The 20549-nt window shown below is 38.2% G+C and overlaps 1 protein-coding gene across 3 annotated transcripts in view; it reads right to left on the reverse strand.

Moving 5' to 3' along the window:
- Nucleotides 1-20549, reverse strand: part of CNTLN (centlein) — a 284539-nt gene that overhangs the window by 91387 nt on the left and 172603 nt on the right. For all 3 annotated transcript variants that reach the window (XM_090274078.1, XM_090274077.1, XM_090274079.1), the window contains one exon: nt 7134-7225. In XM_090274078.1, coding sequence (XP_090130204.1) covers nt 7134-7225 — 92 coding nt within the window. The remainder of the gene's footprint in view (nt 1-7133; nt 7226-20549) is intronic.

Raw genomic sequence — 20549 nt, forward strand, 5'->3', positions numbered from 1 at the left:
CTCCATCCGCTGAGCCACACCAGCCAGGGCTGTATTATTTTCCATACAAACAACTGTAAACCTACTTTTGTACCACCCTGTTTATGGAAAATAAACAAAGAACTAGAGTCAATTAAAAATTGAGTTAAGCAAGAAACCTAAATTGCTGGAAAATAATATAAACTGATATTTACTTTTAAAACAAAATTCTTCAAAGCAGAAAACATTTTTGATATATTAACAACTAATGATTTACAATAATATTTCAGAAATACACAAGATAAAACTTATGCATATTCTTAAAACTTCCCAATTTACTGGGCTTTAATTGTGATGGCAAAGTTGTTTCCTAAACATGAGTTTAAGTCATCTCTGATTTACCTACCCTTCTGTGCCGCCTATTCTTCTTGTGAGTTCAACACCCTTCATTTAATTCAATAGTCATTTACTGATTGGCTATCCTGTCCTGGAACATTAATATTTCCTAATACAATATAAAGAATTTCAGTGCATTTTAATCACTTTTCCTCTAGTAGGTTATGCTCACCTACTATTGGACCTGTCTTTATGGGGCTTACTCTTGACCTGGAGTAGAGGTATATGAAAAAGTTTTTTTATCAGGCTACTATATACCTCTGTGTATTTCAGGATAAAAAAAATTGATTGTTCCTTCTCAATGCAAATACATATTTGAAGAGGTGGACAATGTGACAAAAAAAATAAGTGTTCAAAAATACATAAACTCTGGCAGAAACTTTTTTACTTCTTTCCAATCACTCTATCTCCAAATGTTATTCTCCAATTAGTAAAAAATACTGCAAACAAATAAGGAGTATCACTTTCTACAACATTTTTAGTCTCAATGGTTTTTAGTCACTGCCCAAAACAGTATACTTGTCATAAATACATTTAAAAATATATTATTATGTTGGATTCCAGGGTGATATAAGATAAACTATATTTTTTAAATATATTTTGTGAATATAATCATGACTTTAAAATAAAAAAAATCCTGACTTTGACAGTGGTAGTACGAAAATAATAAAATGCAGTGTGGTCTATTGGAAATTTAATTTTGAGTCCAGTATGGGTATCACTCCTACCTGTAGTTGCTTTACCTGGTAAAATACTTAAACTATTTTACCTTTAGTTTCTTCATCTGTGAAATGGAAATAGGAACACCCATCATGCAGGCATAAGTATTACATATAATCATATACCACAATTCCCAACAGAATGTTCTACAGTTTATCATCATCATCATCATCCCCATTATCACCTCTATTATTATTCATCCTGACAGTTATTTAATAAAATTACTTCAGCTGAAATATAACTACTTGTACTAAGTATTGCTGAACTAGTCATTAAATCAATTTTGTACTTTTGATTAAAACATAACATGTTACAAAAAATGTAAAAATAAACATCTTAAATTTAGGATTGCAATTCTGGATATTGGCAACATTTTTTTCTTTGAACTAAAATCCATTTCAGTTTGGGTACAACCCATGAAAAGTTTATATGTACACCAATAGAAAAATGTCTGTTAAAGTCTGTTATGTTTAAAGTCTGTTAAAACTCCCTAATGTGAATCAGTGTTTAATCGTGAGAGCTGGCCAAATTAATTTGCATTTATGTTTAAAATGGAGGACAAATAACAAAACATAGAAGCCACTCCCAAAGACTTTGAAGGGGAAAATCCATAGAACATATTAGTGTTATTCAAGGTATATTCTCAAAAATTGTTGTTTAGCTGATTTTAAATCTCCAAAAATGGAAAGGAAAATTTGAATACATATTTGAGAATGAGAGCCCTGGGATTTATTAAAGGCATTGTTTTTGCATACTGTAAATCAACTTTTACTTTTGCTCCAGTACAGAAAAAATTTTAAATTTAACAAAAAGATGGTTCCTTTCAAAACAAACAAAACACATGATTTTGAAAAGTGTGTATATTATGTATGTTGCTAGGGTTACCGTGACAAAGTACCACAGACTGGGTAGCTTAAACCCGAATAACCTCCTTTTGACTTAACTCATTAAAGATCCCCATCTCCTAATTTAGTCATATTCTTGTGACAGTGGAGGGGGAGTGATCCCCAAAGTCCCTACAGCTCATGGCTTTGGGAAAGGAGATAGTACAGCTTTTAACATATTTTACATATCTATGGAAGGCTGGTAAGCTAAACAACATCTTTGCTACCTCAGATAAAAGGCCCATAAAAAGGGAATGGTACCGTTTACTACTATACTTGGCATATAAATGACAAGGTGACAGCTCCGCCTTTCATAAAGGGAAGTAGTATTGACACCTGAGTAAAAGGGCGGATGATACAGCTTAAGATACTTTTCATAACAATGATGTATGGGGCTCCCGGTCAGCATTTAAAATAGGGGGGAGCCATCAGGAAAAGGGAAGATGCCATTTGAAAGGAAGGGGACCATGCTATTTAAAAGGATAAAGAAGGGCCCCACAGTCCACCATGAAGTCTGATTTGAAAGAAGGGCCCTGCCATCCACCATGAGAAGAAACACGATGGAAGGAGCATGTTGGAGGAGCATGATGGAGCAGCAGGTTGTAGCAGCCACGTGAGAAGCAGCTATGCAGTTTGTAGTCAGGATTCAGCCATGCAGCCTAGACTAGTAAGAAAGCAGGCATGCTGCTGCTTTGATTGTGACAGCTCCAGCTGACTCTGAAGCCGCCAAGAACTCTGCTTTGCAACCCAGACTCTATCTGGATTCTTAGAACTTGGGACAAATAGAGAGGACACTCTCTTAGGACTTGTGCCTTTCCTGGACTCACCATGATCCCATGTAACATGGCACATGTTTTCCTAGACTGTTATATGAAGGCTAATGACAACATACCCCAGATCCTGAAGGAGAGAGCTGAGAGATAAGGGATGGGAAACTATTGGGCTTGGTTTTGGCTTATAACCTTTTAAGGAGCAAGGGAAGTGCTGGGTCTCAGGGGAAAACAGGGCTCTGTGCAGGAGTGCTCACAGTACCCCCCCCCCCACTAAGGTCGGAATATTGTAAATAAAGGCCTGTTTCAACACCAAGGGGCAATACACCAAGGCGCCACGTGAACGAGCCCCGCTTTGCTCGGTAACATTCTGAAGTACTAGAAATCACGACTTTAACATAAGAATGTGGGAACGCACAATTAATTCCATCACAGTGTTTAATTTAATACATTATTTAAAAATAATCTACTTACAGGTTTCATTTCTACTATGCACAAATACCGCTTTCATATTGTTACAATCTTTTAAACCCCTTTTGGATATGTTTCATATAGATTGTGGGGGTGTAAAAAATTTTTTCCTCCCATCTTATAAGTGTTTCTAGCTGTGCTAATAATTAAATTAATGGACAGATTAATAGGAGAAAATCAAATTTTAATACAGTGCATGGGGGCTTCACATAAGCATGAAAATTGCAAAGACAGTGAAGCAAAATTAGGAATATAGTTCATTTTGGACAAAGGAGAAAGGAGGGAAGAAGCCTGGGATTTCAAAGGGGAAATAGGCAATTCACAGGTAGCTGAGATAGTGGCAAAGAAAAAAATTCTTGCTAGGCAACTCAGAAACAATGGACAGAGGGAAATTTAGTGAGCAGATATTTTCATGGATCCCTCCCATCTACCATACTTAATCCATAGGTGCTAAAGTGAATATGCCATAAGGTGATTATGCTAAGGTTCCCTTTCTGAAGCAAGAATTTTTATCTGAATATCTTTAAGAAGAAAAAGTGGAGGTAAAAGAAAAAAAGACAAAAAAAATAAATAAAAAACAAAAGAACCCTATTCCTGAGTTTGTTGAACTTAAATTGATTTCAGCTTGAAGTAATTTGTATTCTAGGGAGGCACATTCCAGGGAGATCCCCACAATATACATCATTTTAAACAAGGTAATTCAACAAAAAGAGGTTAAATCATGACTCATACAATTGCATTAGGTTAATATAAAAAGTGACAAATTGACTTCTGGCAAAGATGGAGGCCTAGACTGACATGCTCCATCTCCCTCCACAACTAAGAAGGAATACATCTACTGAAAAACAAAAAATAACGAGAAGTTCCAGAAAATAAATCTACATGGAAGTCCAACATATGAAGTTATAAAGAAGTGGTGCTCGCCCGGACAGGTAGAAGGGGCGAAGCCAGGGCAGAGAGGTCAAGTTGTGCTGGTGGCAGCCGCTGTGGTGACGGCGGTGGGACAGTGGTAAGCACAGAGACCCGTATTTCGGGGGAGGCAAGAAGCACCTGGGGAGCACCTCTGGCTGCAGACCAAACCCATCAGCTTGTGATTCCAACGCCGGGGAAGGCAGACCCCCATTGCCTCGGACTGTGAAGGTTGGAGGGCGTGGGGACAAAGGAAGAAGCTCCCGGTTTCTCAGCGGAGAGTGAACAGCAAGAATCCATCTTGGATCCCCGCCCCCATACAAAACACAACAGCATGGCAAGAAGGGTCGCCTGGTAGTAAAGAGTGCACGGGGCTCTGCCCCTCATAGCGTAAAAGGTATGACAGCCCCGCCCAGTAAGCAAAGGTAAACACAAAACGGTCAGGATGGAACAGATCATGATAGAGATCTCAGTGATGCAGCTAACCAGACAGCAAATATCTAATCTAACAAAGCAGCAGATAGGAAATATTTCTGAGGCTCAGTTCAGAGCTTTGGTTATAGGAATGCTTACAGACCTAACAGCAGATCTTAAACAAGATGGGGAAGGAATGAAGGCTAGTCCTGCTGAAATGAATGAAAACACATATGAAACTAGTGGTGAGGGAAAGAAAATCAGGGATCAAATCAACAAATCGAAACATAGGGAAGGAACAAACAGTCAACCGGTGCATAAAGAAGAAACAAAAAGTGAGGAAAATGAGGAGAGGCTCAGAAACCTATGGGACAGCTAGAAGCAGGCCAACATCCGAATCATAGGGTTGCCAGAAGGTGAAGAAGAAGAACTAGAAATTGAAAAGTTATGTGAAAAAATAATGAAGCAGAACTTCCCTAACTTGGGGGAGGAAATTGACTTACAGGTCCAGGAAGCACAGAGATTTCCAGAAAAACTGGACCTAGGGAGAACCACTCCAAGACACATTATAATCAAAATGTCAAAAATTAAGGATAAAGAAAGAATCTTAAAAGCAGCAAGAGAAGAAAGTTACCTACAAAGGAGTTCTCATAAGATTATCAGCTGATTTCTCAAAAGAAACTCTGCAGGCAAGAGGGACTGGCAAGAAATATTCAAAGAAATGAAAAGCAAAAACCTACAACCATGATTACTCTATCCAGCGGAGCTATCATTCAGAATAGAAGGGCAGAGAAAGTGCTTCCGGGACAAAGCAAAACTGAAGGAGTTCATCAGATCCAAACCACTGCTATATGAAATGTTAAAGGGACTTGTTTAGGAGAAAGAGGATCAAAACTATGAACATCAAAATGGAAACTGTATCACAACAACCAACAACAGAAGCTAGGGAATTGAAACAAAGGCAGACTAAGTAGGCAACGAGATTGTGAAAAGAATTATAGATATAGGGAACATTATGGGGGGAGGTCAGCAAGGAGGAGGAAGGGGAAAAGGGAGGGAGATGGTACAGGATTTAAGAAGCATAGTAGGAGAGAGTGGAGTAGATAGGAAGATGTTGAGAAGTACTATATGCACAACCAATCACCATGGACTAAGGGGTGGGGGGACAACTGGAGGGAGGGGTGTCACTGGGTGGAGGGGAACAAAGGGAAAAGAAATTGGGACAAGTGTAACAGCATAATAAATAAAGCATATTAAAAAAATTTTTTTAACAAAAGGTAGAAAAAGAAAGGTGATAAGTTTGTTAATTTGACATATGGTCCAATGAAAATAATTTCTGTTGGCTTTTTAGGACTTAAATGAATTTCTGAATCCACTACAGTAATATTTATTTATGGCAGTTGGAATGAAATCGTGGATTTCTTTAGGGTTGCTACCCCAAAGCAATAAGTAATAGCATAGTGTTATATATCCATAGAGATCAAAATTATACAAACTGGCAAACAAAAATATTATTTTGAAACAAAGAAGGTAAGCTAGGATAAAGTGTATGACATTCTAGCTGGCAGTGTATACATTATTTCAATTACTCATTTTACCTTAAGATAAATGAATGTGAGCATTTCTTGTTATCTATTGTTATGTTAACCTGATAATGGTCATTCAGTAATAATGAAACAACAGCCTTTGTTACTGGACCATAAGGCAAGTGTTAGTAGTTAGGAAATCCTATCACCTGCTGTCAATCACTAGATTTCCTACAAGTCAATTTACAGATGTAAGAAATGTAAGTAGCCACAGTAATATATTTATTTATATATCTGTACAATTTCAGTTTTATCTAAGTGTTGTAGAGCCAAATGACAATCATTTATAAGAATATATCTATTTAAAGAACATTTTCTTTGTAATAATTTTAAAAATTGCTAAAATGCAACTAATATTATTTAACTTGGTAACAATGTATTTATATACAACAATACAAATTAAGTATAAAATTATAAATATTAATATTTTTAAACAGCACTTTATTATTAATAATAGGCATGATCTAAAGTGACTACAGGGTTTTATTTACATGGATAGTTCTATTCAAACAAGGATAACTATACTAAATCATATGGGTACAAATTTTCATCCAAAATAAGATGAGTCATTATATTTTCAAGTTTAAAATTATAATTATAAACATTATCATTTTACTGTGCTGAAGCTAAAACTGTCATATTTTTTAGTTCAAATATTAGAAATCTGTATGCTTGCTAAAGTATAACATAGAGTCTCATATGCCCCATTTTAAAGTAAAACTGATAGGTTATAACTAATTAACACATACTACAAATTTTTATAATTTCTATTGCTGTCATTCTCTTCATTTCATCTTTGAAAATATTTTTAATCTATGTCAAGAGAAGCACAAGTGTTTCCCCATTTATTTCACTAACATTGATTTTTTTTACCCCATTTTGGCAAGCCAATAATTTTGAATTATGAATTTAAATTAAGGATTCACACAAGGTTTAAGTTCATGCACCCTCCTTTTAAAATATAATCCTTTATGTTAAAATTCAGATTTAACTTGCTCAGCTCAATATCTTAAAGATTAGACTACCTTCTGTAATGTCTGCTCTGCCATTTCTTTCCCATTCTTCTCTGGAGTACTCTTCTTGACCCCATCATCTTCACCATATTTAAAGACTTGTTCTGGTGGAGAATAAATAATATATTTTGGTACCTCATATACAGCTAAAACACTGTCCTTTCATTTTAAGGAAAAGGGTTCTACGGTTTCTCAATGAAGAATAATCTAATTTATTTTATTGTCAAGTATTTGGCCAATAAATAAATGTTGACTTTTTAAAGATTTTTAAGTCACATAATTATGTATCTTCATAGTGTCACTTTTTTTTTTTTTTTGCAGTGTAAGATTTTCAAAGGTTCAACAGATCTGCAGGTTAACAATGCCGCACTTTTATTCCTATATTCATTCTTTTGTAGACTATGCCCTTTGCCTTAAAAGCAGAATTCATTGCCTTTTTATCTACACAGGTCACTACTGGTTTTGTTCTCTGGATCTTGTTCCCTGCCAGGAGGATCAGAGTAATGCTGAACAAAGCAAACAGTAACAGAATTAGGGTAGACTGAAACTGTGACATCCCCGATTATGCCCCTCCCTCTCTCTTTTCAAGTAAAAGATCACAAATTGGGCAGAGTAAACCATAAAAATCACATTTCCAGAAAAACTGTAACTTTATAACAAATAAAAACTCAGGTAATGAATAAAGTTATTTATAGAAATCATTCCTATACTGATCAGGAATTTGAAAAGCTTTTCAACCAGGCAAAAATATATAAGCAGCATTAACTTTTAAAAAATCATAAAACTTGAGTTGAAATAAAACCTATAAATAAATTATTTGTTATCAGATAACTTACTGCAATACATTTAACTAACATTTTCTTACTGAATTATTTTTGGAATACAATATTTCTCAAAGAATAAAAAGGGGCAAAAAAGAATATATAAATCTAAAAGGATGCATATCTCTGTTAGAGTGAAATGATTTTACTTCAAAGTATGTTTGTCTGCTGTAGGTCAGTGTAAAACTTTGATTTATCAACAAAGGAAAAAGAAAACTTATTCTCTGCAGAGTAGAAATCCTCTTGGTATAAACAGTGACTAACAAGTTTGTTAGAGTGAATTAGGCATTTCTTTTGTCTTTGAAACATGACATATCCAATTAATACTTCTGTACGCATGAAATAAATAGAACACTAACCTAAGGATAATAAAAGCTAGAATAGGTAGAATTTGCCACCTGGGGAATAGGTACCTTTACCTTGATAATAATATATTGGTTCCCAAGTTTCATTTCTAGTCCCCTAACACCATGGTGTTGAATTCATTTACAATACTCTTTCAGCAATATAAAAATAATATGCAAATACAATTCATCTGTTCTAGTCATTTAAATATCTGCTACAGTACTAAGCATGATATTTACTCTCAAAAATAAGAAGAAAATAGTTCTATACTCAAAGAATGCAGGGACTAACAATAACTAAATAACTTCATTAAAATAAAGGCTGAAGACTGATTCAAAAATAAATTTGGTTGCTGTTTTGTGCTCCTGGAGTATGTACAAGGCCCACTAGTGGTCTGGTTGGTCATGTTCACTTGTGGTTGTCTGCTAAAAAGTTTATTTCTCACATTTGTGGATTTTATAAAGAATATTCAAGTAGCTAGGCCCAGGCATGAAGAAAAAAAAGAAATCAACTCTTTATCCTTGATTCTTTTCCCTGTCAAGCATTTCAGGATTTAGAAAATGAACATACAGGAGTAGTTAGAAATATACACTTGTATTTTTTTCCTATGGTGGAAATCACCTTACTGGAGACTTTTTTTTTTTTTTTTATGTATTCTCTTTTTGTTTTAGAGAGAGGGGAAAGGAGGGAGAAAGAGAGGAAGATAAACATTGATGTGAGAGAGAAACATCGACTTGGTTGCCTTCTGCAAGCACTCCAACTGGGGATGGAGTCCACAACTCTAGCACATGCCCTGACTGGTAATCAAACCATGCATGACCTTTTAGTTTGTGGAACATCACCCAACCGAGCCATGCTGGCCAGGGCTGTAGATTTATTTTTAAAATTTTATTGTATGTGCTTTTCTTTTATTTTTATTACTATAAAAATTCATTCTGATTTATATTTTTCAGGAATTTAGTCTCCACTTTTTTCTTTTTAACTTTTAACTTTGCTTATTTATAGTTTAAATTTATTTTATTCTAGATTCTATGTTTATCATTTCTCTTAATTCTTTTGGATTACATTAAAAACGAATCTAAGTTGATCTGGTCAAGATAGTGGTAAATATGGTACTTGCATTCTCTCACATAAAAATTACAACTAAACTACAGAACTACTATCATTCAGAACTGCCTTAAGTCTAGCTGAACAGAAGTCCTATAATTAAGGATATAAAGAAGAAACTACATCAAGACTGGTAGGAGAGGCAAAGACTGAGAATGGGCTAGTCCACACCCACACGTGGCAATTAAAAATCAGGAGGGATATCTCAGCTGCAGAGGTTGCCCTGAGGAGGAAGGGGTCACAGCCCCACACCAATCCCCACAAGCCCTGGAATCCAGTGTCAGGAAAAGGAGTCCCCATAACTTCTGGCTGTGAAAACAGCAGGGGTTGTATTTAAGTGAGAGGAAGGACTGCTGAAGTTCAGACATTCCTCTTAAAGGACCCACACACAACTTACTGGGACTCACTTGCTCTGAGCTCCAGTGTGAAGCAGCAGTTTGAAAGGCACTAGGGACACATAGGGAGGAACTGAGTTGTCTGGCTTTGGGGCATCAGTTGGAGGGGCAGCCTTCTCCCGGACAGAAGTGCTGGCAGAGGCCACTGTTCCTTTGCTGAGCCCTCTCCACACAGAGCTGGCCAAGGGACACCATATCTGAGTCTCCATCAACCAGGCTCGATGTCTGCCCCCCCTGGTGATTCCCTGAAATTTTTGCCACACCCATCCCCTCCCAAACTTTTGGGCCGACTTAGGCTGTTTCCAGGGGCTTTTACATACTAATGGCCTGTCTTGGCTCATGCTGTGGACTTTCCTAAAATTTATGAAAGGTTCACAATCCCAAACAAGTAGCATTTGGATTTGGCATGTCCCAAACCTCCTACTAAGTGGCCCCAGACCTGGCAATGGTGGCAGCCAGCCTCAGTTCACAGGTTGGCCTTTTCTGGACACCTCCAAGCCTAGCACAGGTAGCAACCAACCACAGGTAGCTCTGTAGCTCATGCTGTGTAGTCCCAGGCAGGGCACAGGAGGCAGCTGACCTTTATCTGCACCTCCTATTAGGCCTCAGAGCCAGCACACCCAGTGATCAGCTTCAGACCACACCAGAGCACCACACAAACATCTCCATGAATGACACATGCAAGGGGCAAACTCATTAGGCACCAGAGCCTCAGAGAAGCGAGTCCTGCTCTGTGGGTTGTGGCCCCAGCACTGCAGCCCTCATCACAGCCCCACTGACTGGGGTGAAATCCCTCCTATTGATGTGCCAACAGCCTTGATTGCTTTAGGATGGAGGCTGGTTATCCTAGAAATCAACCATGTGATTGGAGTTTTGGAAGTTTTAGCCCCATACTTAGGACCTCCAGGGAAGGGAGAGGGGATAAAGATTGAGTTCAATCGCCAATGGCCAACAATTGAATCTAATATGCTTGTGTAATGAAGCCTCCCTAAGTACTTCTAAATGACTGACTTTGGAGAGCTTATACATTGGTGAATACAAGGTGCTGGGAGAGAGCATGGATGCTCCATGCTCCTCCCATCCATACCTTGCCCAATGTATCTCTTCCATTTGGCTGTTCTTAAGTTGCATCCTTTATAATAAACCAGTAATAGTAAGTAAAGTGTTTCCTTAAATTCTGTGAACCTTTCTAGCAAATCATTGGAACCTGAGAAGGAGGGGCTTGCAGAAACACCAATTTTTAGCTGGTTGGTCATAGATACAGGTGGTGACTAGGGAATTATGACTGACATCTGAAGAGGGACAGTCTTGTGGAACGGAGCTCTTAACCTGTGGTTCTGTGCTAATTTTGAAGTTAAGTGTCAGAATTGAATTGAATTGAACTGAACTGTAGGATATTGAGTTGATGTTCAGAAAATCAAAGAAACGGTTGTTGGATGGAGGAAAAAATTCACATTTTTGGTATCAAAAGAGTTGTGAATAAAAACTCATAGTACTGTTTTGGGTAAATAAATCGGGTTATATACATAATATTCAGCAAGACCTGCCATGAAAAAAATTTTTTGTTCCTTAATTAAACATTGTTTCCTAGGCAAGGTAAAAGCAGATCAGTCCATTATATTTAGAACCCATCTTCCCTGAGAAGTAACTCTGAGCTAATGAAAAATAAAGTCCCCTTTGTTGTTCCACTTATTTAATGCATGCATTGGTTGCCCCCTGTATATGCCCTAACTGCGGATCGAACCTACAACCTTGGCATACCTGCAAAATGCTCTAACCAAATGAGCTACCCAGCCAGGGCCTAAGTCCCATTTCTAATGGATGAGTTGGAAGAGTAAGAAATAACTCCTGCTACTGATGGACAGGAGAGAATCTCAGTCATTAAATGACTATGGTGTTGAGCATATCTTTCTTGAGGCCCAGCCTATGAATCAATGTAATCAGTTAACTTTGAAAAAGAAGTAGGCCATTATTCTTACAAGCCACAACTATTCTTAAAGGACAATGAAATTATAGACAGTTCATGAATTACACTGATGGTTTGGCTTGACTTTTCTACTTTATAATGTGTTAAAGTGATATGCATTCAGCAGAAACTGAACTCTGATTTTCATCTTTTCCTGGACTAGTAATATGCAGTACGATACTCTCTTGTGATGCTGGGTAGCAGCAGTGAGCTGCATCCGAGTCAGATACAAAATCATAAGGGTAAACAACTGATACTCTGCAGTGTCCTGTGTTGCCAATGTTTTTTTGGATATAGTGCTCTAAGCACGTTTAAGGTAGGTTAAGCTAAACCATAATGATTAGTTTAGGCCTATTAAATAAATTTTCGACTTCATATTTTCACCTTCTGAGGAACATCTGTGTATTTTTCTAGGAAAAGAGGTAAGAGAATAGTAAAATAGATGGGGTTTTAGGAATTTTATGTATGTATTTATTTATTTATTTATTTATTTATTTATTTAGCCTTTTCTTCATTGTCAATTACACCCAATAAATAAGTATCGTTCCCTTAAAAATTAAACATATCTATTCAAGGTTCCTCAATTCTATTAATTCACGAGGGTTAGGAAGATTTTAATATACTATTTCTGATTCCTCTAGCTAGCTAGGGAGCCAATTGTAGCAACCTCTTGTTACTTTTAAGTAATTCCTTCAACTCATCATTTTAAAACATTTTTAATAATTTATTTTCCATATTCAAGTGTTTTATTACATTTTCATTATTATTTTTAAATTACTTAGCTTTGTAAATTTTAACATTTTTGTTTTTGGTTTCATGTATATTTCATGTCACAAAAAAGTTTGTTTTACTTAATTTACTTTTTGTTTCAATTGATTTCAATATTATCCCATGTTCCTAATATTAATAATTTTGATTTTTTAAATACTATTTCTTTTTTTAGTATACTTTATTGATTATGTTGTTACAGTAGTTCCAATTTTTTTCCCCTTTGCTCCCCTCTGCCCAGTACCCCCCTTCCCTCCAGAAATCCCATGTTGGATAGTTCGTGTACATGGGTCGTGCATATAAGTTCTTTGGCTTCACCCTTTCCTATATTATTCTTAACTTTCCCCTGTCTATTTTGTATCAATCAATTATGCTTCTTAATCCCTGCACCATATCCCCATTTCTCCTCCTCCCCCCTCCCAGCTGATAACCCTCCAAATGATCCCCATACCTATGATTCTGTTCCTATTCTGGTTTCCTTAGTTGGATTTTGTTTTTAGTTTTTATATTCAGTTGTTGATAATTGTGAGTTTGTTGTCATTTTAGTGTTCATAGTTTTGATCTTCTTTTTCTTAAGTCCCTTTGACATTTCATACAATAATGGCTTGGTGATGATGAATTCCTTTAGCTTTGCCTTGTCTGGAAAGCACTTCATCTGCCCTTCCATTCCAAATGATAGCCTTGCTGGATACAGTAGTCCTGGTTGCAGGTTGCCTTTCATCACATTGAATACTGCTTGCCAGTCCCTTCCTGCCCGCAAAGTGTCCTCTGAGAAATCAGCTTATAGTCCTATAGGCACTCCTCTGTAGGCAACTCTCCGCCTCTCTCTTACTGCCCCCAGAACTCAGTCTTTACCTTTCACCTTTGGCATCTCAATCATGATGTGTCCTGGTGTGGTCCCCTCTGGGTCTAGCTCGCCTGGGACAGTCTGTGATTCCTGGACCTGTATGTCCATCTCCTTCACAAAATTTGGGAAGTTTTCCTCATTTTTTCAGTTCTTTCTTCCTCATTCTGTACTGGTTGACTATTTTTTCCTTCCTTATGTTCCAAATCATTGATTTGAACCCCAGTTTATTTCCCTTCATCATTGGTTTTGTGTGGATTTTCCTTCGTTTCACTTAGCATAGCCTTCACTTCTTCCCTTATGCATTTGCCATACTCAAGCATGTCTGTCAAGCCTGTGAGCATCTTTATCACCAGTGTCTTGAATTCTGCATCTGTTAGGTTGTCTATATCCTCATCGCCAGGTTGGCTATCTCCTTGTGGCTTAGTTCTCCCACTGGAACCTTGATCCATTTCCCCTTTTGGGCCATACTTCTCTGTCTCCTCATCTTGACAGGCTCCTGTGTTTGTTTACCTCCGTGTCCCAGGTAGAGCTGTCACTCCTGTTACGTTGTAAGGGTGGAGCCTTAGGGATTCATCAGTACAGGGTGATCTGTTTCACCACATTGTGGCGCTGTATGTGGGAGAGGGGTCTGAGAGGAAACAATGCCGCCTGCCCAGCACTCGCCCCTTTTCCAGGCACCTCTCCCACTTCCACACCGGACTGGTGCCCCTGTAGCTGCTGCCCTGGCAATCGTTCCCAGAGTCGGTGGGTTTGTGGATGTTCTAGGACTGTGGGTGCCCTTTAAACAAGAGGACTCTGCTGAGACCAGCAGTTTCTGCCTCCACTCCAACCCCCACTGGTCTGCACAGTCAGAAGCAATGAGGCTTGATTTTCCCCAGTCCTGGGACCATGAGCTGCTAGGTCTGGTGAGGAGCTGGGAACGACTCCCAGATGTCCCTCCTGACTTTAAAACATGTAACTGTACTTTCTGCCAGCCTGCCGCTGCTGCCACCACCACACTGCGTCCTCTCAGCCCCTGCTCTGCTCCTCCTACCTGTCTGGATGAGCATTTCTTCTTTATATCTTTGTTTGCTGGACTTCCATGCAGTTTGATTCTCTGGAACCTCTGGTCATTTCTAGCTTTGAGGTAGTTGTATTTCTTCTTAGTTGTGGCGGGAGATGCAGGTGTCTGTCTACGCCTCCATCTTGGCCAGAAGTAAATACTACTTCTTAATCTTGAAATTCCTGTGTTTAATCTTTTGTTTCATTATTTTATATATATATATATATATATATATATATATATATATATATATATATATATCTCGTCGTCGTCGGCAGCCGTCCGTCTCGAGAGACGATGGTGTAGCTTCTTAAGTGTCCATCTGCACCGCCGAGAATGGCTGTGCAGTCCGACTCGGGAGTGACACGGCATCTGTCTCCTCCCGTGTTGAACTGACATCTTGCGATGACGCTGGAGTGTCCTCTCCAGTGGAGCTGAAGCTACAGAGCCTGGGCAGGGTGATATGGAGGGTCTGCTGTTTCCCATGCAGCAGACCCCCCCTCTCTTCGCAGCTGAAGGGTCCAAGGGAAAGACGGAGTCGATACAGCTTGGCTTCAGGTGCGCCGCAGGAGTTGCCGGTGTTGACTACAACGTCAAACCGCCTTAGGGACTCCGGCTCCGGATTTTCTGTCGGGGTTTACTCCCTTAGCCTTTCCCCAGAAGAGGTATGCCGCAAGGCAGCGGAGGTTTTTTGGAGTCAGAGTTTTCCTTCTCTGATGTACCCTGACTGGAAGATCGAACCAGCGACACTTAGCTCGCAGGCCGACACTCAATCCACTGAGCTAAACCAGCCAGGGCTTATATATATATATATATATATACATTTATACCACTCAAAGAAAGCATGAACTTAATTATAACAGCAGCAATCAAAAAATCACACACATACATAAATAATATATTTTATATGTATAATGTATATAGAATACTTTGAGGGCACAAAATAAAAAGCAAATAAAAGTGTAGAAGAACAGAATATACCATTCTAAAACATGCCTCTTTGGCATAATTATTAATTTTAGCAGGTGATTTTTAGAAACAACACAAGAGAAGCTCGGAAAAAAATAGAAATTAACCTTCTGTAAGGATAATTTACATTTATAAAGTAAGTTTTTATTTGTAAGGGTATCTCCAGCTCTGCACCAAGAGAAGGATACCTAAAACACCAGAAATTCTTATCAATGAAGAAGGTACTGACATAACATCACAAAATAAACCTTACTCTTTTTTTAGCCTACTTTTCTCTAGTCAGTTTTCCATTGGCTTCCTCTACACCCTTCTTCCCTTCATTTTATTGTTTCAGCTAAAGATGGAATTTAAGCCACAGTTCTAAGCCATTGCCTTGTGTTATTTATTTCCCTGGGTGAGCATCTCTCATATATAAGCTCTGTCCAGAAGGTATCCAGCCATACAATATGAAAAATAGACATTTATTGAAGAAGATACAAGTAACATTGTACATAGGACAATGATGCCTTAGCACCCTTCAAAGTAGGCACCTTGGGGCCTCACACAGTTCTCCCGATTGCCATCAACTACCACATTATATTTTCCTGAATCTCATTGATGGTCTGAAGTCTCTTCCCTTTCAAAAGTGATTTTAGTTTTGGGAAAAAACAAAAGTCACAGGGCGTTAAATTGGAGCTCTGTGGGGACTGAGTCACCTGGGTGAGTTGATGTTTTGCCAAAAACTGCATGAGACGTGATGCATGAGAGGGCATGTTGTCATGATGAAGTTGCCAATCACCAGTTGCCCATATTTGTGGCCTTATAAATCACCTGAATAGTTTACTTGGGGGAATGTTCGAACTTAATGCAAAATCTGATGCAGATTCATAGCTCTACTCACTCAGTCATTTTGCATATGATGGCCATACAGTACACATGCTCACTCAATGGCATCTACTGCCCCCACTGACTAGTACAGTGAAGTTGTCACTATTCATGCATTTGCATTCCACTCCACTCTCCTGTGCCGCCAGGTTACATCAATGTTACCCAAACTGTTCTCATTATATTAACAATGGCTGGACTTTCTCCAGACAGATCTTGTATACCCATGAGATGTATAGACTAATATACTTGTTTGTTTTTTTCTCTTGTGAATTTTTCTTCTGCTATAGGGGAGCTGGTTATAAATTATAAGGGTAGAGGGAAAATTATTTTTTCCTCCTCTACAAAGGTTTCAAATAGGAGATCGTATGCTGATCTAATCATTAAAGAGGAGTATATCTTTTACAAAGGAACGGACAAGGAAAAAAAGGGAGGACTATGCATAACTGTTCAGAAGTATTCAATGGTAAAGCACACATGGGGTTTTACCTTGCTGATTTTTTCATCCCAAGATAGAAAAATAAGGCTAAAAATATGAAGGATAAGGCTAAAGAGGTAGGCAAGGGCTGTGTTACAGTGCTTTTCCTGTATCTGTAGAAAGTCACTAAATAAGAGAGTAATATGAGATCAGGAACAGGACCAGAAGGAATGCTCTTGTGCTAGATCAGATAATAAGTGTAAGTGGTATAAAGCAAAACTCCATTCTGACCTTCCCTTTTTATAAAATGAGTTGCATAGGTTTAGAAACTTCTTATTTATTCTCTTTTAATTTGTAGGTACTTAAGTACACCCTCAATATATTAACAACTATAATTAAATTATGAACATAAAGAATTACTTAAGATCAATTATTCTAAAAATTAAATAATATTTTGACACTTTTATTTGCTTTTGAAAAAATCTGGCTGCATTTGAAAAAGCCTGAATGTGACTCCTGGCCAAGATGGAGACATAGGTAGACATGCTTTGTCTCCTCACACTGCCATATGAAAGATCACAACTAACCTCAAAACAAAAACAACCAGAACTGCCAGAAAATCTAACTGTATGGAAGTCTGACAAGCAAGGGTTTAAAGAAGAAATATTCATCCAGAGAGGTAGGAGAGACAGCGATGGGAAGCCAGGGCAGAAAGGATGCAGTGTGCTGGAAGTGAGGTGGCAGTGGTAAGGCAGTGGCTTTGGCCACTGGAACAAGTGGCCCCACATTCATACGTGACAGATAAAAGCCAGGAGAGACATCTGGGGAGCAATCACAGCCACAAGCCAGACCGCGAAGCTCAGGGTTCAAGCACTGGGAAAATAAAGCCTCATAATTGCTGGCTGTGAAAACAAGTGGAAGTTGGGGCGGCAAAAGAAACTGCTTGTCTTTCAGGAGATTCCATTAAAGGGCCCCCACGGTCCTTGAATGTATGCAAAGCCACCCATGCTGGAAATCATCACAGAGCAACTGCTCGAAGGGTGCCAGTCATATACGGTATATGGGTGAAGTGACTGGAAAAGGGGCGAGTGATGAGCAAGTGGCATTGTTCCCTCACTTACCTCTCTCCCACATATAGCACCACAAGGCAGTGAAATGGGTCACCCCATACTGATGAATATCTAAGGACCCACCCCTTATAATATAACAGGTGTGGCAGCTCTACCTAATACACAGAAACAAAGACAGGCTACCAAATTGAGGAGACAAAGAAATAAGGCCTGAATGAAAGAACAGATCAAAACTCCAGAAAAAGAACTAAGTGAAATGAAAATAGCCAACATTTCAGATGCAGAGTTCAAAACACTGGTGATAAGGATGCACAGAGAACTCACTGAGTATGGCAAACTCATAAGGGAAGAATTGAAGGCTACACTAAGTGAAATAAAGAAAAATTCACAAGAAACCAATAGTGAAGGGAAGGAAGTCAGGGTTCAAATCAATGATTTGGAATATAAGGAAGAAATAAACAGTCAACCGGTACAGAATGAAGAAAAAAAGAATTAAAAAAAAAATAAGTACAGAAAAAGAAGACTCTGGGGCATCTTCGAAAGTGCCAACATCTGAATCACATGGGTGCAAGAAGGAGAAGAGGAAGAGCAAGAATTTGAAAACATATGAAAAAATAATGAAGGAAAACATCTTTAATTTGGCAAAGAAAATAGACACAGAAGTCCAGCAAGCAGAGAGAGTCCCAAACAAGTTGGACCCAAAGGAGACCACACCAAGACACATAATAATGAAAATACCAAAGCGAGAATCTTAAAAGCAGCAAGAGAAATACAGAGAGTTACCTACAAAGGAGTTGCCATAAAACTACCAGCTAATTTCTCAAAAGAAACTTTGCAGGCAAAAAGGGATTGGCAAGATGTATTCAAATTAATGAAAAGCAAGGACCTACAACCAAGATTACTCTACCCAGCAAAACTATCGTTTAGAATGGAAGGGCAGATGAAGTGCTTCCCAGACAAGGTAAAACCAAGCCCTTATTATAGGAAATGTTAAAGGGACCTGTTTAAGACAAAGAAGATGGAAACTATGAACAGTAAAATGACAATAAACTTACAGCTATCAACAATTGAATCTAAAAAACCAAAACCAAAACAAACTAAGCAAACAACTAGAACAGGAACAGAATCATAAACATGAAGATCATTTGGAGGTTTACCAGCTGGGAAGGGGAAGGGAGAGAATGGGGGAAAAGGTGCAGGAATTAAGAAGCATAATTGGTAGGTACAAAATAGACAGAGTGAAGTTAAAAATAGTAAAGGAAATGGAGAAGCAAACAAAATTATATGCCTGACCCACAGACATGAACTAAGGGGTGGAGGGGAGTTGCTAGGCAGAAGGAGTGTACTGAGCAGAGGGGGCCATGGGTAAAAAATTGGGACAACTGTAACAGCATAATCAATAAAATATACTTAAAAATAAAAATTAAAAATATATTTAAGAAGAAAAAAACCTGAACATGCCTAAAAGTATCCCCTTGATTCACCTAAGAGCTAAAGTAGGATACCCTATTTCAAAGCCTGATTTTTTTATCATATCCTTTTGGTATGCATCTGCTGGAATCTTTCCTTAATAGTAAGTAAACCTGAGATACTTGTCAGAAATTCTAAACTCAATTTTTTATACTACTCAACTACTATAAAAGTCCTAGTGGTTTCTTTTCAAGTAATATTTATTAAGGGCAATATGAAATTTACAATTCATTTATTCCATCCTAGATACTTTATTCCTGGATTAAGCCAGACCATCTAGAAAGCCATATATTTTAACATATACTAACTGCCACAGCATACTTTGTTCATTGCTTTATACTTTTATATCACATTATGCTAGATTATTATTCAGCAAATGCTTACTCCCTCCTCCTCTACCTTCATGAGAGCAGTAAAGATCCCTGTTTCATTGATGTTGAGCTTGACCAAATGAGTTGCTTTGACTAAAGGAATGTGGGTTAAATGAGAATGTGCCTAGGATAAGCCTATAAATTAAGTCAGTTTCTGCTCTCCCCTTGGAAATTTCCAATATCTGCTTTGAAAAGAACATGCCCAGGTAGTCAGTCACTGTCCCCTTCAGCCTTGCCTGAGTTAGAGGTAGGTAGAGCAGTGTCAACTCAGTATGCGGTCTGAAGCTGAAATGCCCAAGCAACAGAACTGTAGCCTGAAGCACATCTGCTGATCTGCAGAAACCATAAGCAAGAAACCATTGCTGCTACCTTACCAACCATATTTCTCCTGGATGTGATCTTCCACTTTCTTTGAGTTTCAAAGCTCTCCAAGCACCATTCGAAACCTAATTTAAGGCTTCCTTCTTTTCTGGTTAAAGCCTTGTTTGTAAGTACTCGGTTAGCATATAGGCCTAGAACAGTGCTGTCCATCCTTAGGTCTGATTCCTTTTGGACCCGAACTATTCCATTGGAACTATGCTATTCAGTCTCTGGCCTGATTTCTCTGGGATCAGGCTGTTCCCACTGGAACTAGTGCTGTACTTGGTCTGGAGGCTGTTTGGGCCTTTGCTGTAGAGAAAAAGCCTCTGAAAAATGGGATCCCAATTATCTAAGTACTTTGAGGGTGCACCCCTACACATACAGGGCCCTTAACCAACTTTATTTTAAAAAGGTAGTCCATCCTCATGTGAATTTCTAACTAAATGGACCGATGTGACCAAAAGTAATTTAGAATAACAATAACCATTATGGGGAACTTTTGAGATCCCCAAACTTACTTTTCTTAAAATAAAATTGGACAATCATAGCTCTGCAACTCTCAAAACTCAATAAAATAGTTATTTTGACTGGTATCTTGAGGCTTCCAAATGTTAC

This window comes from Furipterus horrens, unplaced genomic scaffold (genome assembly GCF_987537825.1).
Source record: "Furipterus horrens unplaced genomic scaffold, mFurHor1.1.pri manual_scaffold_4, whole genome shotgun sequence".
NCBI classification, from domain to species: Eukaryota; Metazoa; Chordata; class Mammalia; order Chiroptera; family Furipteridae; genus Furipterus; species Furipterus horrens.